The sequence below is a fragment of the Sceloporus occidentalis genome, unplaced genomic scaffold, assembly GCF_023333645.1.
Source record: "Sceloporus occidentalis isolate IW3139 unplaced genomic scaffold, rSceOcc1.0.p SCAF_6, whole genome shotgun sequence".
Classification (NCBI taxonomy): domain Eukaryota; kingdom Metazoa; phylum Chordata; class Lepidosauria; order Squamata; family Phrynosomatidae; genus Sceloporus; species Sceloporus occidentalis.
Window position 1 is genome coordinate 121,050,932 of NW_028316986.1, and position 26,203 is coordinate 121,077,134.

At 39.3% G+C, this 26,203-nt stretch overlaps 1 protein-coding gene across 1 annotated transcript in view; it reads left to right on the forward strand.

Annotated features, from left to right (window-relative positions):
* The window catches only part of LOC149311338 (clathrin coat assembly protein AP180-like), a 95,266-nt gene that overhangs the window by 22,701 nt on the left and 46,362 nt on the right, over positions 1-26,203 (forward strand). The window contains exons 3-11 of the mRNA XM_089530831.1: positions 5,571-5,713; positions 7,257-7,332; positions 13,197-13,299; positions 15,707-15,800; positions 16,363-16,474; positions 18,103-18,209; positions 19,520-19,561; positions 24,485-24,552; positions 26,034-26,039. Coding sequence (XP_089386957.1) covers positions 5,571-5,713; positions 7,257-7,332; positions 13,197-13,299; positions 15,707-15,800; positions 16,363-16,474; positions 18,103-18,209; positions 19,520-19,561; positions 24,485-24,552; positions 26,034-26,039 — 751 coding nt within the window. The remainder of the gene's footprint in view (positions 1-5,570; positions 5,714-7,256; positions 7,333-13,196; positions 13,300-15,706; positions 15,801-16,362; positions 16,475-18,102; positions 18,210-19,519; positions 19,562-24,484; positions 24,553-26,033; positions 26,040-26,203) is intronic.

A 26,203-nucleotide genomic window follows, 5' to 3' on the forward strand; every position in this document is an offset into this window, starting at 1 on the left:
CATTTTCAGGAAACAACCTTGCAAATAGTTTCCTTTCCAGGAGTCTCAGTTCTTATGAGTGAGGAATTTGGCAACTTTCTGCTTAATCTAGCCTTTGATGGACAGATCTTTGTATGCTGGTAACAGAAATCTTCTTTGCAAGGTCCCTCTAAGGACAAGTTTGGGCATGCTAACCCAGAGTACTGCAGGAACACTGGTTTATTGTGAATAAGCAGGGTGCCAGTGCATACTGTTCATCACCCTGTTTGCATCAGGAGTGCCTTAATGGTGGATAGAGCTATGCTTCATGATTATTGCACCAACCAAATCTGACAGATGCTGGACTGTTGATGCTCTGGCTTATTTACTCTTCAACAGGCCAGAGAAAGAAAGCATATAACAAACCATAGATTCTGTCCCTGGGAAAAAGAGAGATAACTTCTGTCTGGTTCACATACTTAATAAACTACAGAGCAAAGTTTCATGGTTTAGATATTCCTACTGCTAGCGGCCACATTCCGTGCTGGAATGGGGATTCAAACTCATGTTTACAGCATCATAATGCAGCTCTCCAAGCATTATACCACACTGGTTTGAACATTATTTGCTCTAATATACACACTTTCCCTGTGTGTATGTGCCTTCAAGTCATATGTTGACTTATGGCAACCCCATGAATTCCATAGTGTTTTCTTAGGCAAGGACTCTTCAAAGGTGGTTTTACCAGTTCCTTCCTCTGAAATGTAGCCCACAGCACCTGGATTCATTAGTGCAGGGGTAGGCAACTTTTTTGAGCCGGGGGCCGGGTTGCTGTCCCTCAGACAACTGGGGGGCCGAAGCCGGGCGGGTGGAGCTTCCACCCTCCGGGGGTGGGGCTGCATGCCAGGTGTGGAGCTCCCATCCTCTGGGGCGGAGCCGCATGCTGGGGGCGGAGCTTCCATCGAAGCCCCGCGGGGAGGAGGAGGCGTGTGCCCGCCCTCTCCTCCTCAGTCCCTTCCTTTGGCCGAACGGGCTCCAAGGGGCCCTTTCGGCCGAAGGGGAGGGAGGCCGAAGGGAAGGGCTTGGGCACCCGTCCCAGGCCCTTCCCTTCAGCTCTTCCTTTCGGCCGAAAGGGCTCCAAGGGCCGTGGAGGAGCCCAGGAGGCGGCAGGCCGCTTCCGTGGGCCCATTCTCGGCCCGTGCGGCCCCAGGCCTCCCTCCGGAGGAAGAGGCCCGGGGCCGGAAGGGCCCTGGGGGGAGCCCGCGGAGGCGGCAGGCCACTTCCGCAGGCTCCTTTTCGGCCCGTGCGGCCCCAGACCTCTCTCCGGAGGGAGAGAGTGTCACTTTGGAAGATGACACTCTCTCGGCTTCTGAAACAGTGCCTGCATGCCTCTCAAGCTGACTCATATCATCATCATCATCATCATCATCATCATCATCATCATCATCATCACCATCACACTATCATTGTCAAAGCAAGGGAGACTTGTTAGCATTAAAAGCACCCAAAACACACTTTGGAAGGTGACACTCTCTCGGCTTCTGAAACAGTGCCTGCATGCCTCTCAAGCTGACTCATATCATCATCATCATCATCATCATCATCATCATCATCATCATCACACTATCATTGTCAAAGCAAGGGAGACTTGTTAGCATTAAAAGCACCCAAAATAAAAATTTAAAAAACCTTGAGGCCTCTGGCCACTCACCACCTCTTCCTACCTCCTCTTCCTCCTCCTCCTTCTGCTCCCCCCTCCTCCTCTTCCTCCTGCTCCCCCCTCCTCCTCTTTCTCCTCCTCCTTCTGCTCCTTCTGCTCCCCCCTCCTCCTCCATGCGCCGCACGGCCTGGGGGCAGGGCAGAGGAGGCAGAGGAGGAGGTGGGAAGCGCAGGCCCACGCAGGGAGGCGGGGAGGGTGGTGCGGGGCTTCCCCCTTTGCTTCCTCTGCCCCAGGCCACGCGGCCCTCCTCTTCCTCCTCCGTGTGGTGGAGGAGGAGGAAGGCAGCGCAGGAGGAGGTGGAGGAGGCGGTGGCGGCAGGACCGGGCTGGGGCCGGTTCTACCGCCTCCGCGGGCCGCATCCAGCCCGCAGGCTGGGGGCTGACGACCCCTGCGTTAGTGTTTTCCGATTCAAGTACTAATCAGGGCTTATCCTGCTTAGCTTCCAAGATCGATAGGATCTGGTACCTTCAGGACATTTAGGGTACTTTCTCTAGTGTGTGTTCAGACCTGTGTGAATTTAGTAGGGTAAATTAATTTGTGTTCACACATTTGTTCAAAAAAGTGAAGTTAGATAAGTTTGCATTTTAGAGCTTGCATTTGCAAATTGAATTAACTTCTCCATACTTAGGTTGGACAGAATTATATCCATTTGCCTGCTCAGATGAATGGCAGTATCTCTGCAGGGCAGCAAATCTGGCAGGATATTTTGTCTGTTGTATTGTTCTTTTCCTGAAGCCAAACACTTCTTAGGTCCAGAGAAGGAAGTGATGTTTCAGGATTTCTGTTATCCAGATATGTTAGCCTTTACAGCTTGTTGCATGGATCTATTTTTTTTTCTTGAGGCAGTATTTTTTTTCCTATTGGGATGTGGGTCTCCTCCAGCTCCAAAGATGGAACTCCCTCCAATGCATGTCTTCAAAGTGTGGTGGCAGTGGCTGCTTGCTGCTGCTACTGCTTCATTACAGATTGAGACCAGGAGATAATTTATGGTGTTGATAATGGAAAGGAGGGAGAAAAAGGTAAGGAAATACAGTTGGCCTTTAGTTTCCCCTGGTGTTTGGTTCCAGGACTCCCTGTAGATACCAAAGTCCCTTTATATACAATGGCTTAGTAATATGGTGTTCTTATTTTTTTTAATATGTGTAGATCTTGTTTGTTTTTTTAACTGATGTGTATTTTAGCCAATATGTTTCTAACAAATGTTTGTCTGTTAATTGTTCTTGTTCCTCACCTCAATAAGTGGGGAGAGGCAGGTAAGAAATAATAACACTAACAATAATAATATAAAATGGCAAAATAAAGGCTTGCTTTTTGGATTTTTAAAAAAATATTTTCAACTGTAGATGGGTGAATCTATAGATGCAGAATCTGTGGATACAGAGGGCAGGGTGTATTATAGACTTGGCAGTAATGTCCCTAATTTTTTTGTATTGTCTCTCCTTGGAATAAGTAAGGCATACTAGGATAGGTCACTTGTTTTGCTTGTAGCTGGATTGTTGAGCTTTCCCCTTGTCCATATGAAGTCAAGATTGCCCATGGACAGGTTGTTTGTTGGGGTGCATTGTGAGTTAATTTGAAAATGAATTACTTCCCTTACTTCATCTACTTCCCCTGTAGGTAGCAACACTGTGGTGTCAAGATCTCCACATAATCTAATCTGTCAATTGTTCATGGTTTTAAGTATTAATAATTGCCTTTGCTTGATCACACAATTGCAGTAAATGGATGCACTATAATACTGACTTCCTCAACTGGAGGAAACAGATATTTTTCAGATAGAAAGCAATTATTTTTCTTCCTATAGGAAACTCTTTTCATTTTCCTTTCTTTTTAAATCACAGATAGTAGTCAAACAGCAACATAGTTGGTTTACTAAGAATAAAAGCCCCAGAATTCAGTCAGGCCTACCACTAGCAGAGAGAGATATCCATGTCAGATAGCTGATGCTGGGAAACAGAGGTCCTCTGGGTGTTTTCCAAAGCCTCACCTGGCAATTCTCTCTAGCTTGGTACATGCATTTCATTGTTCATCTAGCAACTGCTGGGCCTACCACTGCAGCTTTTGTTGTGGGAAGACAGTAAGCAGATGCCAGCTGAGCAGTGACTGGGCTGTTGGAGGGCACTGTTGGGTGCGTCACATGGCCTGCCCTGTGCCCCTTAAGCTAATCTGTTGCCCTCAGGGGTGGTGGATGATGCTGGCCTGTTGCTGGGATCAGACTGAGACCCAGTTGCCAGTCTAGCCAGCTTTTGTATTTGGAATGCAACAGAAGCACCATCTCATTCTTTGCTTCAGCCAGCAAAATGTTTTGGGTTGGTATAAATTTATTTTCCGTAGCTGCTCTTGGTTTTATAATACAAGCTGTGCATTGAAATACTATATTCCAAATTGCAAGAAATATTATACTTAGGTGTCAACTGTTTTAGGAACTGTTCACTGCTCTTGAGCATATCACTGTTTACTAGAGTAATTCTGCCTGCTCCTATTTAATTTGTAAACCTGTAGAATATGTGCTTGAAGAATTCTCACAAAGCCAATTGCATGGTTATGAGACTTCAGTGTACCATCCCATTGATCAGCAGCTAAAACGTCTAGTTGAAGAGAGTACTGATAGGAAAACAAAGTGAGTCTTGGCTAACCATTAGACTGATTTCCAAGTCCATATTGATCTCGACTCACAAACTAATTTGCAATTATAGTATTTCCTAAATGAACACTTCTGTAGATGCCATCATACTGAGCATGAATTGATTCTAACATAACAGTTAGCCTAAACCAGCAGTTTAAATGGTTTCACAGTAGTATACCTTATAATATCAATATTGCTCTTCTGGTCTCTGTGTAAGAAATAAAAATAAACATTACATTTAAGATAAAGGTACACTAATATAGCTGCTGTAAAAGCAGTTATAACAAATGAGGTGGAATGATTTGGTAACTATTATTATTTCATTTGGCTTATAATATTAAATTATATTTGTTGTTCGCTTTACACATGCACACACACACAAACTGGTAGTTCACAATCTTAGGCATCTAAAGAAATCAGTAAAAATAATAAAAGATGTAGCCAATTTGAAAGTTAACATACCGAAAAGCCAGCTGTTGAATTGATAAGGAAAGCAAAAAATAAAACCGATCTGCTAGGAGAAAAAAGTCTTAGCTAGGATACAAATGTATATAATGAGGGTGTGAGGCAAATTTCCCTAGGGAAGTTTTCTCACACCATTATGGCCAGTAGTACACTGGGAAGAGCCTTTCAGTGTTATTTCTATCTCTCAGTCAGTCAGAGGCTTCAGAGGACACACTCCTTCACGTAGGTGAGTGGTGGCCAGTTTTGGTGGTTCTGGTAGCCAATGCTCCTTGAGACTGCCAGAGACCTCATGCCATCAAAAAGCACAAGAGAAATCAATCAGAAATCACTGTTAGGATGTGAGGGCGATCTGGCTGCGAGATCTGTCACCCCATTGATCGCCACGGTTGATTCGGCTGATCTGGCTGGCTAGGCGGGTGTCTCCTTCGTCCCTCACCACTCCATGTGCATCCCTCCCAGAAGTCACTGTTAGTGGGAAAAAATCACTGGGGAAAAATAGCTCAGCCCTGTGGATTATGTATCTCAGCTTTGCATCACTAACACAAAAATGGCAGAGCATATTCCTGGCAGAAAACTTCCATTAGTGAATTGCCTTATCTTCATATCTCAGTGGTTCACACTGCAATCTAATGGCTAAGAGGCAATTCAATAGAGGTAGTTGAAAGAAATATTTTCACATGTCCAATTACCTTTCTCATTTACTAAGGACTGGGAAAAGATTTGATATGTAACTGAAAATGATATGGTCTTAACAAATATAATATCTGTTTTGACTGTAGCTATTCTTCTTTTCTGAAACAGATCTCATCCAGGCCACAAATGAGACAAATGTCAACATTCCCCAAATGGCTGATACACTTTTTGAGCGAGCAACAAATAGTAGTTGGGTGGTTGTGTTCAAAGCCTTAGTTACAACACATCATTTAATGGTTCATGGCAATGAGGTAAGTACGCTGTATTCAAAGAACTAATTTCCAGTCAAATCATAGAAATTGGGTTTTAAAGTAAATATGACTTTCATTTTAATCAATTTAAATACAGATTCATATTTTCACTTGTAAAACTAATGCCTTTCTTTCTGGTTTAGGGATAGTATTTGAAGCCTTTTGGTATAGTACTGTGATTGGCAGCCAGGCCCTTATGCTATCTCCTACTTAAGAGGTTTCCCTGCCCTCCCCCCAAAAAACTTTATGTAGTTCCAAAGAAATAGAGTTATTTTTTTAAATAAATATTTTGCAGTTTTACTTTCCTCCTTTCATTTCTTTTCTCTTTGAATTCTTCACAAGATATCTCTATTGGAAAGAAGATTGGGAATGGGGATGGTTAGGGATTAGGCTGTTGTCTTTGTCTCTCACCATGCCTATTCCCAAGGCCTTGGTTGGCAGGATATGACCAGGAACCACAGGATTTGGCAACGAATCTTCACAGCAACAGTGTCAGTAGCATCTCCTTCCACTTTTAGCTGAACCAAGTAGCTACCTACAAGAGATACCAGGAAAAACTGATTAATAGTTCCTTTTCTGCAGGGACCCCCAAATCCTTCAGAGAATATTTTAATTTCTTCCCTATAGTTAGAAAACGGTAGTGATTTTGCTGTGGTGTAGATATTATGCCAGCCACTTTTTTCCTGTGGTGTAGTTCTCTACTTATTTATAACTAGTTTATTTCCTACATAGTAGGTCTCCACTAGTTTATCATTTTGGAGCCTCAAGTGTGAGTTTATAGATTTTGAATTTTACTCTAAATTCCTTTCTCTGACTTAAATCCTATTTAACCATTTTAAATCATTTTTTTCTCATATGGATTACTTATCACTTGCCTTGGCATACTTGTAGGAGTAACTTACTTTTGATCTTGTGTCAAGGATGTGGGGGTAAGTATAGGCAGTTTAGATGGGATGCAGTCAGATGCTGATGGAGTATTGCAAAATGTTAAGATTATACTGGCATTGTTGTATGCTGTGATGGTATCATACACATATATCATGATTAAGTATTAATTCTTTTTTGCCTCTTTGAGCAAAATTAGTTTTGGGGGATTTCTATAAAGTCAGTGTAGTCTTTTCATTATAGCAGCCATATGTAAAATTCTATTTTTTGTTTTGTTTTTAAGTTATCTTGCACAGTTAACTATATGCATATTGGGATCTATTTATAAAAGTCACTCCTAGAGCATTTTAAAATGTGCTCTTACATCTTTATCACTACACACAAAAGTGTACCCTCTGATTACTGTCTGATTAAGACCTTTTTTAATGTGGAAGGATGCATCACAGATTCTCCTTTTGTGAACCAGGCCATCTGTATCCACTCCAGGCAGAATTACTCAAGTTGGCAAGAGACGTGTAAACCATGGGATTCATTATAATATTATTCCCATGGTTTTTCACCTAGAAGCAAACATGCTTGTGGGCTTGTCATGAAATAATAAAAGGACAATGTTAAAGGACAAATTATAACTAATTATTTCCTTTTCATTCCCTCCTAGAGATTTATTCAGTATTTGGCATCTAGAAACACACTATTCAACCTCAGCAATTTTCTGGACAAAAGTGGATCACATGGTAAGAACCATGCATTCCCCCAATAATGTTTCACTAATATCTGTGAAAAGTTCTTGTACTATGTATTTTCCTTATAGACCGTGACATATATCAGCTGGATCAGTGCAAATATTTACCAAGAACTTGTGTGAGAAAACATAAATATATTCACTACTGCTCAACTGCTTTGCTGTAAAATCTTTCCACAGAATTAATTCTTCTGTGAGGATTACCTTGCTGCTTCCCTGTAGACCTGAAAAATGGAGCAGTTTTGAAATTTAAAAAGCAAGGTAGACTCAAAGGTGTTTCTAAGAGATTTGTTTGTGTGCGTGCATATGTCACTAAGAGAAGGGTTAACAAGTCTTCAAACTCAGTGATGAAAAATTCCTTCAGGATTAGTCTTTAGAATCAGTGGTAAACAGATGTCACTTTGTAGAAGTGAGATTCAAGGTTGTGTGTATGTGTATGTACACTAAAATGGCTTTCTCTCTGGTGTGGTACACTGTAATACAGAATGAAAATAAAATATTGAATTTGGATTTCTAATGATGAGTAGAGGCTCTTGTTTGATAAATTGTGAAATATCATAGGCCAGCTCAGTATCTTCAAAACAGAGCCTTGTGGCTTTTATTACTTTTTGAAATATGATTTAGTAAATTAAGTTTTGCTTCAATTTCTTATAGTCATGGAGGCTTGCATCTGTTATTATTTTTTTGGCAATGTTGCTTGGCAGCGTGCCATCCCATATTTGTGAGCATGTGTGGTTTCTGAAGGGAGCATGTGTGGGTGCCTTATTTTTTATTACAGGAAGTAGTTTTCATATAAAAACTACAAAAAATTGAGAAAGAAAAGGGAAAACTGCTGTGCTTATTTAAGAAGGGATAAATGGAACAGGGAAGATAAACTGGAGGGTCATTCTATGCTGGAATGACTTTTTAGAGTCCTGAAATTTCAATGTGTGTTTTCCTTTCCAGAAGGTGTTAAGAAGGAATCTCATATGACATTTAAATGCACTAAAGCCTGGAGCTATGCACTTAAGAACTAAGCTCATAAAACTCTGCTATTGTATAACACATTTCTCTAATTTCTTGCCTTTTGCTTAGTCAAAATTCCACTGCAGCTGTCCTTCATGAGTACATTGTTGTGATATATCTTTATAAAATTGTCTAGGAGTAGCAGAAGAGACACTGGGAAGTGCTGTCTGTCCTCAGCCCCATATCAGTCTGTATCCAAAATATGTTGGTTATAGTGCTTTGAGCATTGGACTAGGACATTAGTTGATCAGGGTTCGAATCCTCACTTGGCCATGAAAACCTACTGGTTGACCTTGGGGAAGTCACATTCTCTCAGAGCAAGGCAAAGGTCAAGCCCTCTAAAGAAATCTTACCAAGAAAACCCTGTGATAGGTTTATCTTAAGGTCTCCATAAATTGGAAATGACTTGAAGGCAAACAACAACAATTATTAAAACAAGATCCTTGTTCCTGCAGTCCGTTCTTTTCAGTCTTGGATTCTGTTCCATGGTTATTGATATTTGGTTGTTTAACTTTGTGTAAATTAGTTCAGAAATGAACAATTCTTCACACTGAAGTTTGGCCAAGAAATGACTTGAAGGCTTTATAATGGAAGTCTGCGGAAACTTGAATTCTGAATTCTTGCTTTTCCTTCCTCCATCCTTCTGTTTAATTGGTTGTACTACATTAATCCTCATACATTCCTTTAAGAACAAATGAAATCACATAGTAAGAGTATAACTGGCCTGGCCTGAATATTTGCTTCTGTAAGTATCTCACTTATTTACTGCCTTCATCTATTTTAGACTGTAAGCACCTTGGAGACAGGTTCCTGTCTCATTTCCTATGGAAGCCTGTTGGTAGCATGGACACTGAAGATGTCATAATAGTAATAGCTACTGTACATATGGTCAAATTTCTGACTCAATCACAGGCACTGTTTGCATAAGATAGAATTATAATGGCAACCATCACCTGGCATGGTAGAAATTATACTAGAAAGCAGGAGTGGCCCACCAAATGTCAGTGTACTGTAATTCCCACTATTTTTCACCACTGGCTATCCTAGCTAGGACTGATGGGACTTGCAGTCTAACATCTGGAAGGCTACATCATTCCCACCCCTGTGTATAAAGGCAAACGAATAGTTAATAGAATGTCCTTTTGTGACATAAAACTGCATAGGTAATCTAAAAAATGTAAACCACACATCCTTACTTAAAGCCCTAGGACCAGCACTGGAAAAGAAGGCTATTTATACACAGGTTATGTGCACCCTTGAAAGTATAGAAGGTATTAATAAGATTTAAGGCTGAAACTATGTTTGACATTTCAAGCTGTTATAAGTTAACAGGCAACTTCATGGGACATACACTCGTGCACTGGCTTCTCAATATAACTCCCCACACTTTGTAAAAGATTCATTTGACAATAACTTAAACATGTTGTAAATGCATCTAAAAAGAACCAGTTTCATTTTCCTTTTTGAAATTTGTCATATAAGGATCATTTATTCTTGATATGGTCTGTCCATAGATCAGCAGGTATATTTTTAAATAGAATAATAGCATATTGCTAAAATACAGTGGACTCGTGTTATCTGCTGGGTTTGGTTCCAAGATCCTCCGTGGATAGGGTTGCCATGAGTCAGGGCCTCCAAACCGGGACAAATGTAGGACAAATGTAGGGCAACATTTTCAAATGTAGGACACATTTTTAAAAAATGGAGGACATGCAAAAAATTGAGGGTTTTTAAAAAATGTTAATATAAATGCGTGTTTTTAGGCATGATCAAAATGGAGGACATTTTGGCATTATTCCTAGACAGATGGCAGAAATGGACTTGCCCTCAGGTTCAACTGTACTTCTCAGAAGTGTGTACTTGGTCAAGCGACTGTGGTTTTTCTTCACTGCGCATGAGTTTGTAAAAATCACAGCAAGTTACATTGGCCATGCCTCAGAGGCTTGTTGATATCAATATCACCATCATCATCATCATCATCATCATCATCATCATCATCATCACTATAATTGTCCAAGAAAGGCAGACTTGTTAGCATTCAAAGCGCCATAAATACACAGAAAATGCACTTGCATATATTTAATAATAAAAAATAATGCGGAAAAAATAAAAAACAAGGCAGAGGTGTATATATTTAATAATAAAAATTAATGAAATAAAATAAAACAAGCAATAATAAAAATTAATGAAATAAAATAATCAAACTGTGAGCGTGGTGTAGTGATTTGAGTGTTGGACTATGACTGTGGAGGTCAGGGTTTGAATCCTGGCTCAGCCATGTGATGTAAGCCCAGTGGGTGACCGTGGGCAAGTCACACTCTCTCAGCCACAGAGGATGGCAATGGCAAATCCCCTCAGAAAAAATCTTGCCCAGAAAACCCCATGACAGGGTTGCTGTCTGCAAAGAGGTCTCAGAGTGGGTGATTTCTGCAGGGCAGCCATAGGGTGAATCCACACTGTAGAAACAATGCAGTTTGACACCACTTTAAACTGCCATGGCTGAGTGCTAGGGAATCCTGGCATCTGTAGTCTCTTGTGGCACCAGAGAAAAAGAGAAGGCCAAGCAGCCCACAAATCTACAAAATCCCAGAATGCCATAGCACTGAGCCATGGCAAAGTAGTGTCAGGCTGGACGGTTTCTGCAGAGCAGAGGCAGCCATAGGATATAGCTATACCAGTGGTCCCCAGACTGTGCCCTTTAAGGGATTTGAGACTTCAGCTCCCAGAATCCCAGACTGTTGGCTAACATGGCTGAGGCTTCTGGGAGTGAAGTCCAAAAATCTCTTAAAAGGCATAGTTTGGGGACGACCACTGATCTCCACTGTAGGAACAATGCAGTTTGACACCACTTTAAAACTGAGTGCTGGGGGACCCAGAGATTTGCAGTTTTTGTGGTGGCACCAGAGAGAGGAGGCTAAGCAGCCCACAGATCCACAAAATCTCAGAATGCCATATACCACAGTTAAAGCGGCATCAAACTGCATTAATTGTTCAGTGTAGATGCAAACTCCCTGCTTGCTGGAGGGAAAAAACCAAACACTCCTGCAACATCTCTGGCAGAATAAGCAAGCTGCCCAGAAGGATGGCAGGGGCTTTGGGGGGCGGGGGGGGGGGAGTGATGAGCTAAAAAGGTGGGCTAAAAGCACCTCCCCACTTACTTTTTGACAGCCTCTATAGATCCAGGGATGGGGACTCCGCCTCCTTGCCTCCACTGTACTCATAAAGGACCCCACTGATGTCTAATAGCAGCCCTTTAATGCCCGCCAGGGCTTTTGCCCACTCAGCCATAACCCTGAATGGAAGCAAGAGCTGAGCAGGGCTATGGAGACACATGCTCAGAGCTTCCCTGCGCGCAATGGCCTCTGGGAAATGTAGTCCTCCCTTCACAACCAGGGACCAAAAACTCCAGTCCTCCTGAGGAGACTCTGGCCCTAGTGAACTCTGCGACCTAAATAATAATAATAATAATAATAATAATAATAATAATAATAATATTTTATTTATACCCTGGCTCTCCAATGAGATCAAGGCTGCTTACAACAATATTAAAAACACTAAAATAATAACCACAAAGGAGGACAAGGCAATGCAAAATGAATGCACCACATTCCCAAATAAAAGCTCAAAACACTCCTATAAATAAATAAATAAATAATCATGCTTTTTAGTAAAAAAAATAATGAAATAAAATAAAACAAGCAATAATAAAAATTAATAAAATTAAAAAATTAAAAAGCAATAATAAAAATTAATAAAATAAAGTAAGTATTTTATATTTTTAAAAATAATTTAAAACCCCCAAAAAACCAAGGCAGACCTAATGGCCACTGACTCAGCTTTCCTCCTCCTCCTCAAGGCTATGGAATCCTGGGAACTGTAGCTCTGTGGACTATTCAGCCTCCTTTTGTCAAGAGAGCTCTGATGCCACAAGAAACTACAATTCCCAGAATCCCATAGCACTGAGCCATGGATGCTTAAGGGGGGGTCAAACTATTTCTGCAGCCTTTGCTACCCCAAAGCCCTTCCTATTTACAAGCAAGACAAAATCTCTTCCTTCACCAAGCCATTGAAAACCAACCCAAGGGGAGGGCTGATTGCTTCTTTCCCATTGGTCAGCTTCGGGAGAAATTTGCATATTACAAGTAAAGGTGTTTAGGGCCTCAAAAACGATCCTGTGATAAAGAATTACGAGAATACTGACATGGTATACATTTAAAAGAAGAGGCATTTAGACTCCCAGTGAAACATGAACGATTTATGGCCTTTTTCCCCCCTCACTGTAACCTGGAAAGTAATGCCTTTTGCAAGACATCTATACCAAGTGGGCTGGCAATAGCTCTGAGTGGCAGGTGTCCTGAAGACCTGCTCTCTAGGCTATCCCAGGCAGGGAGGTGGGGAGGGTGGCACACAGCCACGGGGAGGGAGGGGTGGAGCTGCCTCCAGGGCCTCGCTGGGGGGGGGGGGAGTCCTGGGGGCAGGGCCAAACCGGGACAGGACTGTGTGGCCCTGCCCCAAACCGGGAAAGTCCCGCCCCCAGGCAGGATATGGCAACCCTACCCGTGGATAACAAAATCCACGGATGCTCAAGTCCCATTAAATATAAAGATATAACAAAATGGTATCCCTTATAAAAAATGGAAAATCAAGGTTTGATATTTGAAATTTATACTTTTTTTTTAATATTTTCAAACCGTGGATGCTTGAATCCGTGTATAAAAAATCCGTGTATAAGAAGGGTCGACTGTACAACAGTCTCTCAGTATTAATGTATGCAGTTTCTCTTGATCCACTGTTAAAGACTAAGAATGAAAAAAGGTAAATTTGCCAACATATTATTGCATCTTTTTCCAGGATATGACATGTCCACCTTTATCAGGCGCTACAGTAGATACTTGAATGAAAAAGCATTTTCCTACAGACAAATGGCATTTGATTTTGCAAGAGTGAAGAAAGGGTAAGTTGTCTTTGTCTATTACAGTGCTGTTGGTTCTAATGTAATGACCTACATGTTGCTGCAATTATTACAAACATTGCCCCTGTCATTAAATTCAGTAAAGTTATTAAGAATAGTACAGTAGAGTAAGAATATACAGTATCGCATGTACAAGCAATGTGGCTTACAAGCTTTTACAAATCTGCTGTAGGATTGTGAATAGAAAAATTGGCAATGGGTTGGATCCAAATCAAGTCATAATTGGAACAGTGTTATTATTGGTGTTGTTGTTAGTTGTTACTGATGATGATGACGACGATGATGTATTTATTATATCCCAGGCTATATCCTGAGATCTCAGGGCAGTATATGAATAAAATCAGTTAAGCAATTTAAAACAACTTAAAATTTAAAACAGTAACAATAATGTCAATAGATTAAAAGCATACTAAACAGTTTAACAGATTAACCAGTTTAAAACCATGTGAATTTTTCAATAAATTAATAAACAAAAAGCCATATTTTTATATGGTGCCAAAATAAAGTCAACCTTGGCACTAGTCAAGTTGGGGGGGCACAGCCAAGAAGGCCTTCCCCCATGTCCTCCCGCACTGTCCTCCATAAAATTAGAACTAGAAAAACCCCATAGACTGCAGTCTGGTTAGACATGTATAGAAAGAGGTGCTCCTTCAAACAGTGAGATCCAAAGGCATTTAGGGCTTTGAATGTCATCACAAGTACCTTCAATTCAGAGCAGAAGTGTATTTTCTTATGATTGTTGTATGAGGGCTACACATTTTGCACTAGCTGCAGCTTCTGAGTCATGTTCAAGGGCAACCTCACACAGAGTTTATAGCAGTTGTCTAATGGGAAGGTTACTAATGCATGAAGTACTTGGTTAACCCTGTCCAGGAAAAAGTATAACTGGTGGACAAGACAAAGCAAATGTAGTGTGCCTGGAACTCTCCCAAACTTTGTACCTGCTCCCTTGGGGAAAGGGACAGCAATCCCATCTAGGACAGACTGTATATCCCATTTCTGGAACTAAGAATCACTAATAAAAAGAGCCTCCATCTTACTGGATTTAGCTTCAGTTTATTGACCCTCATTCTGCCCATTAGAGCATCCAGACACTGATCCAGCACTTACAAAGCCTGAGCCAGCTTCCATGATAAGGAGAAGAAAAGTTGGGTATCATTGGCATACTGATAGCACTCGTTGAAGTAGTACGCTTTAAATAAATGGAAATTAAATGTGTTATTACTGGTTTATGTCCCATTGGTTTCTATGGTTCTGCTGATAAGTTTGACTGGACTCAGTATATGAGTTAAATGGAATAAATGGAATTTACCTAAATTTTGAATTACTGAGTTTCTCTTGAGTCAGTGGGTTTATTCTATTTGGAACTATCATTTAGATTCAGTTCATTCTATGTTAGTAATACCATCACTTAAGGGTAAGAAACATATCTGAAAAAATAAAGGAGAGCTACCATACCTGTATATGTTATAAAGTTATTAATGGTATAATTTGAGGATTTCCATGTTTAGGTGAGTAGTAGAAGGAAAGAAAAGATGGTCCCAGTGCAGTTGTGCTGTATTTATATGAAATATTCTCAATTAAGTTCTGTAGAAACAATTAAATTAGAAATGAATAGTCTAGACCAAATTGTCATTCAAAGGGGGAAAATACCAGGACAAGCCTTTATCTACACACTGCCCCCATCAAAACAGTAATATACAAAGTCTGTTTGAACCCGTAGGTAACTTGTAATCCCATTCTGTGAAGGTTTTGTAGTTTAGGTTTTAGTTAAAAATAAGACCTCATTCATTTCCAAGGATATATATGTTTATAGTTTTTGGGGGGTGGAGGGGATAACTGGAGTTTTATTTTGAAAGGAAATAATCCATAAAGGTGACAAAAAAGAAGAAGAATACAAAAGAACAAGATCAGTGAATAAAGGAAATCCACTTGTTAGTCTATAGTTTATCTTGGTTAAGGTTGTGAGACACTTGTAGTAAAATTGCTTATTAACTGTTTGGTTTCTTTGGATAACCACATTATGTAACTGAATTATAATCATAAATTTGTATTTGATTAGAATATATTAGGAAACCCAAGAAATGATAGCAATTTTCTAGCATTTGGCTTTGCTGATAGAGATCAGGCACTTTTTTCATTACTGTCATCTCTTTCAGTGACCAGATACTTCTCTTGTTGGGTGGTGGAACACTTGCTGACTACTGTATATGTTTTCTTGTAATTAGACACTAACTGCTTTAATATTAATGTAAATCTTCCTTTTGGAACATTGATTATTGATTATTGATTTATTAAACTTTGATTATTAAATAATATCTGTGTGGTCAGTTCTGCTGAGTGCAAGTTTCTTTCTTTTTCCCCTTTTTTTCTTCTTTTGTATTTGCAGGGCGGATGGTGTAATGAGGACAATGGCTCCAGAAAAATTACTGAAGAGCATGCCTATATTGCAGGGACAAATAGATGCACTTCTTGAGTTTGATGTATGTATTTAAAATTTTCTTATGTGATAAAAGAACCACCTCAGTAGAAATAAAGTATCACATTGGGCCATTGAATGTGCACTAACATGCTTTTACTTCCTGTAAGCTTTTCCAAGATTCAGAAAGAATAAATAGCTGAACACTGGACTGAACTGCACATAGGTCCATTTTGCACCCCACTAAAATTTCATAGTAGGAATTTGTTCCCCCAATTTTTAGCAGTAATCTGAATTTTCCTTAGCCAGTATTATATTATTCCACAGGGGAGAAAGAGACATGATTTCACTGTTCATGTGGACCAAAGATGTAGTGTCCCTCTCCAACTCCTGTTCAGTTGTAAGAGCTGAGCTAACTCTGCACTTAGCTTTATTACAATCTTTCTGAATTTTCAGGAACAGAAGTTGTTCTGTTTATGTGCACAAAACAGGCATAATTTGTGATTTTAAATGTGCCTGAACAATGTATGTGATTATTTATATTCCATATCATGATGCAAGAAAATCTGGCTCCAGATTTGGAAGTCACAGTGAATAAATTATGGGTTTTTATTTTTTTTATGTAGGTTCATCCAAACGAATTGACAAATGGGGTTATAAATGCTGCATTCATGCTTCTGTTCAAAGATCTCATCAAGCTTTTTGCTTGTTACAATGATGGTGTTATTAACTTATTAGGTAAGTAAATTAATGAGGCATGTTTTTAAAATGTCACAGTTATTAACAGAACAGTAATTCTGAAGCATAGCTGTATTCGTCTGGAAAATATCAGTATGCAAAGGGATCTTTTAGCACCTTTGAGACTCACTGTGTGGAATAAGCTTCAGCATAAGCTTTTGTGGACTTGGGCCCAAAACAGATGGGCAAGAAAGAAAGGCTTCCAAATGCTTTGGAGGCATGGTTTACAGATGCATGCATGCCCTCGGGTCAGCTGGAAGCTGCTGTGGGGCCACTGGCAAAAGAAGCTCAGAAAAAGTGCTCCTTGCTGATGGCCCACTTTAAGAGCAGGTCATGTGGTTGCCACAGTCTCTACGCGATTGCTGGGTGGTGTGGCTTCTGGCTGCTTTTTTCCTGCCCATCTGCATGACCCTTTGGTGTACTTACTCAGATTCATTTCATAGATCAAGTCTATGAAAACTTTACACTACAACATCTTCCACACAGTTAGTTTCAAAGGTTCTACAAGATCCCTTTCCATACAGTAATTCTGAAAGTTAACTTTGGGCTGAAATAGACAGCCGCAGCACCAATCCACCTTGAAGCCAACCGAAAAAGGAGCAGCAAAGAATTGCTCTTGTTCAGCCAGCAAAAAGCTGGCTTTTCCCACCCCACCGCAACTGGAAGCCAGCTTTAAGACACTCCAGCGGTGTGCGGCATGCGAACATCCCACTGCCTCATTTAAACAGCCAGGGTGGCTTCAGAACATATGGCATATAAACACTGCGGTCCGAAGCCACCCGGACGGTGGTGCAAAAGAGCTGTCTGTTTCAGCCCATTATTAGAGAGAAAGAGAGAGGCTAATTTCCAAGCTTATGGGATAACATTAAACTCTCTTGAACCCATCTCTCTTTTTACCTATCTGTAACAAACACAGAGCTCTGTAATGGTATTGCTAGCTGAATTAGGAAGAAGGTACTTTGCAGATCAGCTATGCTAGCATATTTCTGGGTAGCCTGTGAGAAAGCTCAGCTTAGACACTAGGTTTGTATAGATTCCATTTGATAAAACAACACAATCAAGCAATACGTTTTACCTATACCCTTTCCAGTTTCCCCCTTTGAACAGTCCCAAGTATTGCAGCTGCTCACAATATATATACATGTGCTTACGTCTTTTGTGGTGATTGTTTGGCTGCCCATAATTACTAACACAGATTAATATCTTCCTTTTGTCTATGACATTGCTTCTAATTATGGGGAATTTTCAGAGCGAAAGGTTCACTGGGAAGCTGTCTTTTGAACCAAATCTTATTGATAAAAATAGGTTTAATCTCCCTTATCTGAAATGTTTGAGACTAGAGGTGTTATGGGTTTTGAATTTTGGAACACCTGTATTTGTTTATGTGTGTGTAATGAGAGATCTTGGAGATGGAAGATAGCCTGCAGGAACATAGCCTCAAGGGAATTTTATGCAATACATTAAATTTACGCATGAAACAAAGTTTATGTATGTCAGAAAGCAAAGGTGTCACCCATGAAAAAAGTTTTGATTTTTGTAATATTTTGGATTTTGGAATTCCAGGAAAGGAAGACTTAACCTGTACTAGGTATATTTTTGAGGCTCAAAAATTATCACATTTCTTGCAGAGAAGTTTTTTGAAATGAAGAAGGGCCAGTGCAAAGATGCTCTTGAAATTTACAAACGGTTTCTAACTAGAATGACAAGAGTATCAGAATTCCTTAAAGTTGCAGAGGTAAGTGAAAGACTTAAGAAATATACTCTACTCTATCTAGGTATATGTATGAACTTTCCACAGTTCTCCACCTTAGCAATTTTTTGAGTTCCATTCGTGTATTGAGCTAATATGAAGTATATCCATAAGTAAACTACAATGGGCAAATTATAATGTGAAGTTATTGAATTTGATGGGAGAAGTTCACTGTTCCTTATCTGGCCTAGGGAATTCAGTCACCAATTTATGGTTCCAAATTCTTGAAATAATGCACTAGATGTGGTCAAACTGACTTTCTGAATTTCTTGCAAAAGGTAGCATAATATAATTGATAACTGATATAACATGATGGATAAGGGACTGTCTCCAATTGATAGAGATTGTTAGAGGTTGTTAGAGTGTAGTTTCTGAATTATTGGGATAATCTATGCAAAATATTTTGAACATCCAAAAATGTTCAGATGCCAATTATTCTCTCAAAAGGGTTTCAAATCAATTAATGTGAGTTACTGAAACTTTCAAACAGGCATGGATTGTTTAAAAGTTGCTAAATAGTTAGCATTTTCACCTTCTAGTCCATATATTATTGTCTTATTTTGTATTTCCCCCCTTCTTCCATTGTGTTCAAATGAAAGGGACTGTTTTTGCTGCCCAAAAGAGAAAGAGAGTGGGGTTGGGGAAGAGGAAGAGGGTGCATTGCCAGCCTGCCTATTCCAAAAGCAGCACAGGGCATGCATTTGGACAAGTTTGGATGGTTCAAGTTATGTTAGCGAGTTTATAGGAGGTGTTTTTGTGTGCACCTGCAGCTGGCTCAGGTATGAGATTTAGAGCAATTGCTTGGAGAACATGGAGGTGAGACTAAATGAGTGATTGGTTCTGTTCTCCTGCCCAAATCATCTAAGTGTAGTGCACATGGAACCACATGGTGTTCAGAGAGTATACTCAGAATTTTGATGATTAGAGATGGAGAAAACCAGAGACTATTTTCTTGTATTTTTCAGTAGCACATTTAAAGTAATAATGATAGCATCTATCTACATCTAGATTTGGTTGCAAGGCATACGAGTCCCTAGAGCTGCCTGTTCTGCATACAGGAGAGTATGCCATGTGATACTATATTTTGGAATACACTTTTTTAAAAAATAAATAAATCTATGTATGAGAAAAGAGAATGTATATTATAAATGAAACTTCTAGTAATTTACTTTAAAAAGATTAAAAAGAACTTTTCATATGTGCTGTCAAGTCAAGTTTCTTAACTTTTTCAGGTCTAAAGCCCTGAAAAACGAAAGCATATTTCTGAAATCTTTTTGTTTTTAAATGATCCACAGCAAGTTGGAATTGATAAAGGAGACATTCCCGATCTCACACAAGTAAGTTCTTGTTATATTTAGCCTGATGATTAAGGTTAATGACTTCTATTCGTTTAGCATGCAACCTAATGGCTTTAATTTTTAAAGTCAATATTCTGAGAACAGCAACCATTTTGATTGATGTTGAGTCATCCTTTTTTGTTCACAGAAGAGGGTTTTTAAAGGCCTTATTTAATTTAGAGGTTAACTAGTGTTTAAAAGCGGCAGACTAATGGCGGCATCCCGTCTACACGGGCGCCACCATCTTGACGTAAGGTATGCACAGCATCTGCGTGTTGCTGCGTGTCGCTTACATCACAAGTGTGCCAGTGGCGCACTCACGACATAACCCAGGCACCGCAAAAAGAACCCGGAAGAATGGGATTCTTTTTACTCTGGACGACGTTGCACGTTTTGGCAGTTGTAGCATCCCTCCAGAGTTAAAACGGGTGCCTGCAGAATGCCATTTTCGGGTGGTCTGTCTCGGACCATAGTTTGCATGTCTCAGTGCCTGCTTATTAGCATTGAAATTAAAGGCAAACAGATTAACTGCTGCTGTCTACATTTGTTGTTATATGTTATCTATTCATATAATATAGACTCTCCAGTGGCAATCAACTCTTTTTTGGCTGTATCCACACTGCAGAAATAATTTAATTTAAGACCACTTCAACTGTCATGGCTCAGTGCTATGGAATTTTGGAAGTTGTAGTTTTGTGAGACATTGAGCCTTCTCTGTCAGAGAGCTCTGATGCCACAACAAATTACAATTCCTAGATTTCCATAGCATTTACCCATGGCAATTAAAGTGGTGTCAAACTGGATTAGTTCTGCAATGCAGCTGCAGCCTTTTTCACTATAAATTTAAACCGGGATGAGCAAAGCAGACTGCAGGCACAAATTTAAATAAAGTAACTCTATTACATGCTTGCAAATAAAAACAAGGTATCTGGGTTGCCCAATTGTATTAAATACTTTAAAGGTTGTTAAAACTGGTCATGTTTCTTCATTAAAAACTTGTTGGTTCTGAGGTGCATATTTAACCCCAAAGACCCCTAAGAGTATCTATTAGGAATCAATACATGGTAGTTCCTCTTTTTGTTCTTCTATAACATTTTAAGATAATGAGCCTATGTGTTATGTGAGGTAACAACAACCCCCTTTTAATATTTTAATGAGAATCTATACAGATACTTTGAGAGAAATGTAGTATGTGTGCAGTCTTTGACTTCTAATCAGTAGTGTATCAATCAGATTTCACTGGACATTTTGATTCATATGTAAACCAGCAAATAGCTATGTGATGTTATTAATCTCACTCTGTAGTTGTTTTTAGTTTTGTTTTGTTAGCTGGCCTCTCTCCCCTTTAAAAAAAAAAAGAACAGCACTATCAGTGATGGCATAGTGTACAGGAGAAAGCACACACTTATAGTATAATCATGTATGAATGAATGACTTTTATTTACAGCACATAAAAGTCATTCATTCATACATGATTATACTATAAGTGTGTGCTTTCTCCTGTACACTATGCCATCACTGATAGTGCTGTTCTTTTTTTATTTGTAACCTAGCAGTAGAATAAGAAACAACTTTCAGCTCCAGCCAGCAGTTATTTGTGCTTGAAAAAAATGCTATTTAATTGTTTTTGCTGATTCATCTTGCTAATTTTTATTATAAGGTGCTAGCTATTTTTTATTGCAAGTACTCAGAGGATTGATTGATTTGTTTGTTGCATTTATATCCCACCTTTCTTCCAAAGTAGGATTCAGGGTAGCTTATATCCAGTGGGTTTTTTTCCAGACCTTGTCGGCAGAGCTGTGATGTTAATGGGTTGTTGTTAATGGGCTTGTAGTACACCACCATCAAAAAAGTCAGAAGAAAATTATGGGAATAATTTTATGTTGTGTATGTTTGTAGAACATTCATATGTATTTTTAGCTTGCTTTTTCCCCCTGTTGTAGGCTCTTTCTCTTTCTCTCTGGATGGTGTCTAGCTATGGCATGGGAATGCATATGTTCTAAAGCTTAACTGGGAGGGGGGAGCAATATTTAAAAGAAATGTTAGTCTCTGTACTTTGATGAAGAAGAATGAGTGATTTTTCCCTCCTTCAGGTTACCACTTCGAACGTTTCAGCTTCTTGCTGAGCAAACCTCAGTGAGCTGGTCAGGTTTAAGGCTGAAATGGTTTAGCTGCAGATTATTTTAAGAGTCATCTTTTTAATGAGTCAGTTCTGTTTCTCTGTTCAGCAGCTGATGCCTTGCATACTTCCCTTTACTTCTGAAGTTTAGCAAGCTCTCATACAAAAGAGTGCCTTTTTTCCCTGTGGCATACATATGATGAAGGACCATATGAATTCCTTTTTGCTCACCTTTTGGCAAGCAGCACTAAAACATTTAGAAGTCTAAAGAGTTTTAATCTTGAAAGTTCTTGTATTGAACTAGTATTTCCTATTTTATTTTTTTCAGTAACATTAAAAATAATGGGCCCGTACAGACAGGCCAAAATAAAGCTGTTTCAGGTCACTTTGGAGGTATGCTGTTTAAATGATGCTTGTATCTTAAGAGGTCAGAAGCCACGCCAAAGTCATGCTCCAGTCCTAAGGACTGGACCACGGCTTTGGCACAGCTTCTGGACTCTTAGGATACAAGCATCATTTAAACAGCATACCTCCAAAGTGACCTGAAGCAGCTTTATTTTGTCTGTTTGGGCCCAGCGTTAACTAATAGGTTGTTTCAAAAGTGGTTTTTATTACTCTTATTTTTTTTTAAATGGAAGTTTTGTCATTCATAAGGTAGTTCTATCTTCCTCCAAGCCCCCCCCCCCATGAAAAAAAATTATCTACATCCCAAGAATACCATTGGGAGGTAAGACCTATAGTGTCTCTTCAAATGATACAGCATACAAGTACTTTCCAAGTCTGTAGATCATATCCACATTGGTTGTAACATGTTAACTGGACCTCAGAGTAAGGGTCCACCGTGTTTCTGTGCTAAGGTAGGTCCAAAACACACTGCAGAAATAATTCAGTTTGGGGCCGCTTTAACTGCCCTGGCTGAATATTAGGGAATTCTGGGAACTGTATGTTTTTTAAAAAGACATTTAGCCTTCTGTATCAGAGATCTCTGGTGCTACAACAAATGACAATGCCCAGGATTCCCTAGCACTGAGCCAGGGCAGTTAAAGCGCTCTCAAACTGGATGATTTTCTGCAGTGTGTTTTGGACCATAGAAACCTCTATGTGGGTTGGAACTATTGATCTAGAAAGGAATCTTGGAAAATTTAGGTATCTGTGAGGCCAGATTAGCCATAATTTCAAGCTTTATGTATTGTTAACGAGGTAATTTATTTAATGACAGTGTAAATCTATTTTATGTATAAAAAACCCCCTTAGGTATTGCTGACCAGAGTTCTCTGTGATCTGAAAAGCAGTGATGATAATGAAAAATCTCCTTTTAAAGACTATGCAATTGATGAACCGGTAATCTTCATAAAATGTGTACTTCTCCTTACCTCTGAAGGTTTTCTTCTTTGGTCACTGACTTTGTGGAAATCTGCTTATCTAGGCACTATTTTTATCCTGGAGTAGCTAAGGACACTGTTAATTGTTTTTACTGTACTTACTTTCTTTCTCATTTTAACAACAGCAAGAGCATGTTGGGTTCTTTTTTTAAAGAGTAATTATGGCTATAAAACATGGAATATAAATGAGGAAGATCAGTTAAACTGTTGCTATAGTATTAATATTGTGTATCTCATCTTTTAGTTATTTTTTAATTTTTTAATTTTTTTGATATAAAACAATATCTTTTGAGCTTTCTTGAAAACAAAAAACTTGGCTGCTTGTCTGGGGGATAAAATCTGAAGGCATAATTTACTACTTTTATGAATAATTCAGACCTGTGTCACAAACTCTCTCTGGTGGAACTAAATGTTATGAGAAAGACAGAGCTACTGCCATTCTTTCTTGTACTCATTTCCCTGTAATATCTTACAGAACACTGTGTACAGTGTCATTCCACCATGTACAGTTGGCCCTTCTTATACATGGATTTTTTATACACGGATTCAAGCATCCACAGTTTGAAAATATTAAAAAAAGTATAAATTTCAAGTATCAAACCTTGATTTTCCGTTTTTTATAAAGGACACCATTTTGCTATGTCATATTTAATGGGACTTGAGTATCCATGGATTTTGTTATCCACAGGGGATCTGGGAACCAAACCCCAGCGTATAACAAGGGTCCACTGTACATGTCATAGATCGGTGCGGATGGGAGACATGGTATGAATATAGTGTTTCATGTGTTGTATTAATGAAACTTTCCCCAGTTGGGTACCTTCCAGATGTGTTAGATTGCAACTCCCAAAATTGCTGACAGGGGTAATATGGGAGTAGTAGTTCAACACATCTCGAGAACATTAATGTTGGAGGAAGCCTACAGTTACAGAGATGTGAGGTCAAAGCTGAGATACAGCAGCTTCATGGTCCTTTTAGTAACATATAGTTCTGCCCTATTTTACAACCCTACTTCAAAAAGGAAACAAATTGACTAAGCTAACTGGGTTGAATGCACAAGCTCTAGTTATGCATGCAAATACTTATTCTACTTCATTGATTACTTTGACCTGCGAATGCCTGTGCTGTTGTTAATTTCTAATATACACACCCTCTGGCTTAAATGTATGTTGTTCATACATTTGGTTTTTCAGTTAATTAAAAATATACATTAACCAAGTAATACAGTTTCAGTAGCAATATGGAAATGGTGTTCTCTTTCATAACTGTATTATTGGATTAAAGTTATGGCATGAGCATGCAAGTAAGTGGTTTTAGAAAGTTAAGAGGAGAGGTAAGATACATGTTGGACTTCCAAAGCAATTGCTTACCCCCTTCTCCATGCTCTTCTTTTAAAATGTTACTATTTCTTATCTACCGTAGGCTCCTAGTAGTCTTATGGAGACTCTTGAACAGCATCTAAACACTTTGGAAGGAAAGAAAGGGAACAGGTATGTGGAAATATTGTGGATCTGTATATCAGCTTCCTTCACATGGATATAAACATGTAGACACATTCAATAACTGCAGACAGCACCAAACCTACTGTGTGCTGATTCTTCTCGGGGAGGAGTACTGGGGCATTTTCATACAGCCTTGCAAATAGTGAACAGACTTTCCCAGCTCCTGATTGCTAATCACCCCCCTATTCATCCCCATCCCACAGCCACGCCTGCTGTTTTCACGGTCTCCACTGTGATACTATTCCTCATGCCTAACATGCCCATCTAAATTTGGGGATAGGTCATTTGGGATAGCCTAGCCATTTGCTCTTTTTAGTGGGAGCAACCCTAGCACAGAATTATGCCAGCTGTATCTGTGTGTGAATGTGTAGTCACTCTCAGTCCTTAATGAGTTCTACTGCAGTGTATTGCAATTCTTCTCCCTTTCAGAATACATTAGCACATGCATGTGTCTCAATGCTAGGCTGCTGCTTATTTCCTGGCAAGAGTAGCTGGCCTACTCAAGCTGCTAACCTCAACCTAGAACAGGCACCATAAGGGAGCATTACAATGTTCTTTTCAATAAAGAAGTAGTTTCTGATCAGGAAACACCAAACATGAGTGTACTGAGATTATATTTTCATATTTTATTGCTTTTATTGTAGCCCCATTAAATGGGCCAACGTAGTGGCACTTTGGACATTGATATGAATGTGTTGTCCTTTCCACAGCAGCTGCAAAATGAGCATGAACTCAATTTAGTTGTGGCAATGACCTTGGAGTTTCCATGATTACTGAAAAGAGATCTCTTAACTAATCTTTCTGAGCTGCCGTGTTGATTGTGGCACATAGTGCTGGAGGTTTATTTTGTTTGGTTCATGTACATTGCCTATACAGTATATAACTAGCTCACATTTTATAATCTTTTTTAACAGAAAGACAAATGTAATTTATATTCTTTTCCTTCTGTTTGTTCTTTGTTGGTGCTGCCAAAACTTGTGTTGTTCATGCTTAAACTCAATAGTCTAATTCTTCACGAGCAATATTTCACAGCAGCTGTTGTAAAACCGAACATAGATGAAATTTAGAATAGTTTAGTGTAGTTCGATTAAATTTGTTGAAGAATATAGTCCTAAACAAACTTTGAAGGAAGTCCAAATGAACTCAGCAGGACCTGATTTTGACTATACATGCCAAGGAGGAGGCTTCATGTTTGCTAACAGCATCAGCTGTTTTCATAGATTCAAATTTATTCTGTTCTGCCAGATATCTCTCTCTTTCTCTATTTATACATATATAGTTATACACACCTTCTAGGACTTCATGTATAGCATGCTTTGTATACTGAGTAATGATTCCATAGCCACTTGCCTAGATAAATATCTAAACTACTTGGTCATAACTTTAGGAGAAATGATACTAAACTGTTAATAACACATCTTTCTTTATATCTATCTTTTGTTTATGTGCATGGCTGTTTTGCAACATAGTGAAGGGTAAGTAAATCTCTATAGTAGTGTTCATGCATGTATCTATTTTAGCAAGCCCTCAGTGAAAGGGTAGGGCTAACCTAGTTTTACTTTTCTAAATCCTAGTTTGTTGCCTGTAGCTTTATTCGCATACATACCCAGAACTTTTTTTCCCAAGACAAAATTCCTAT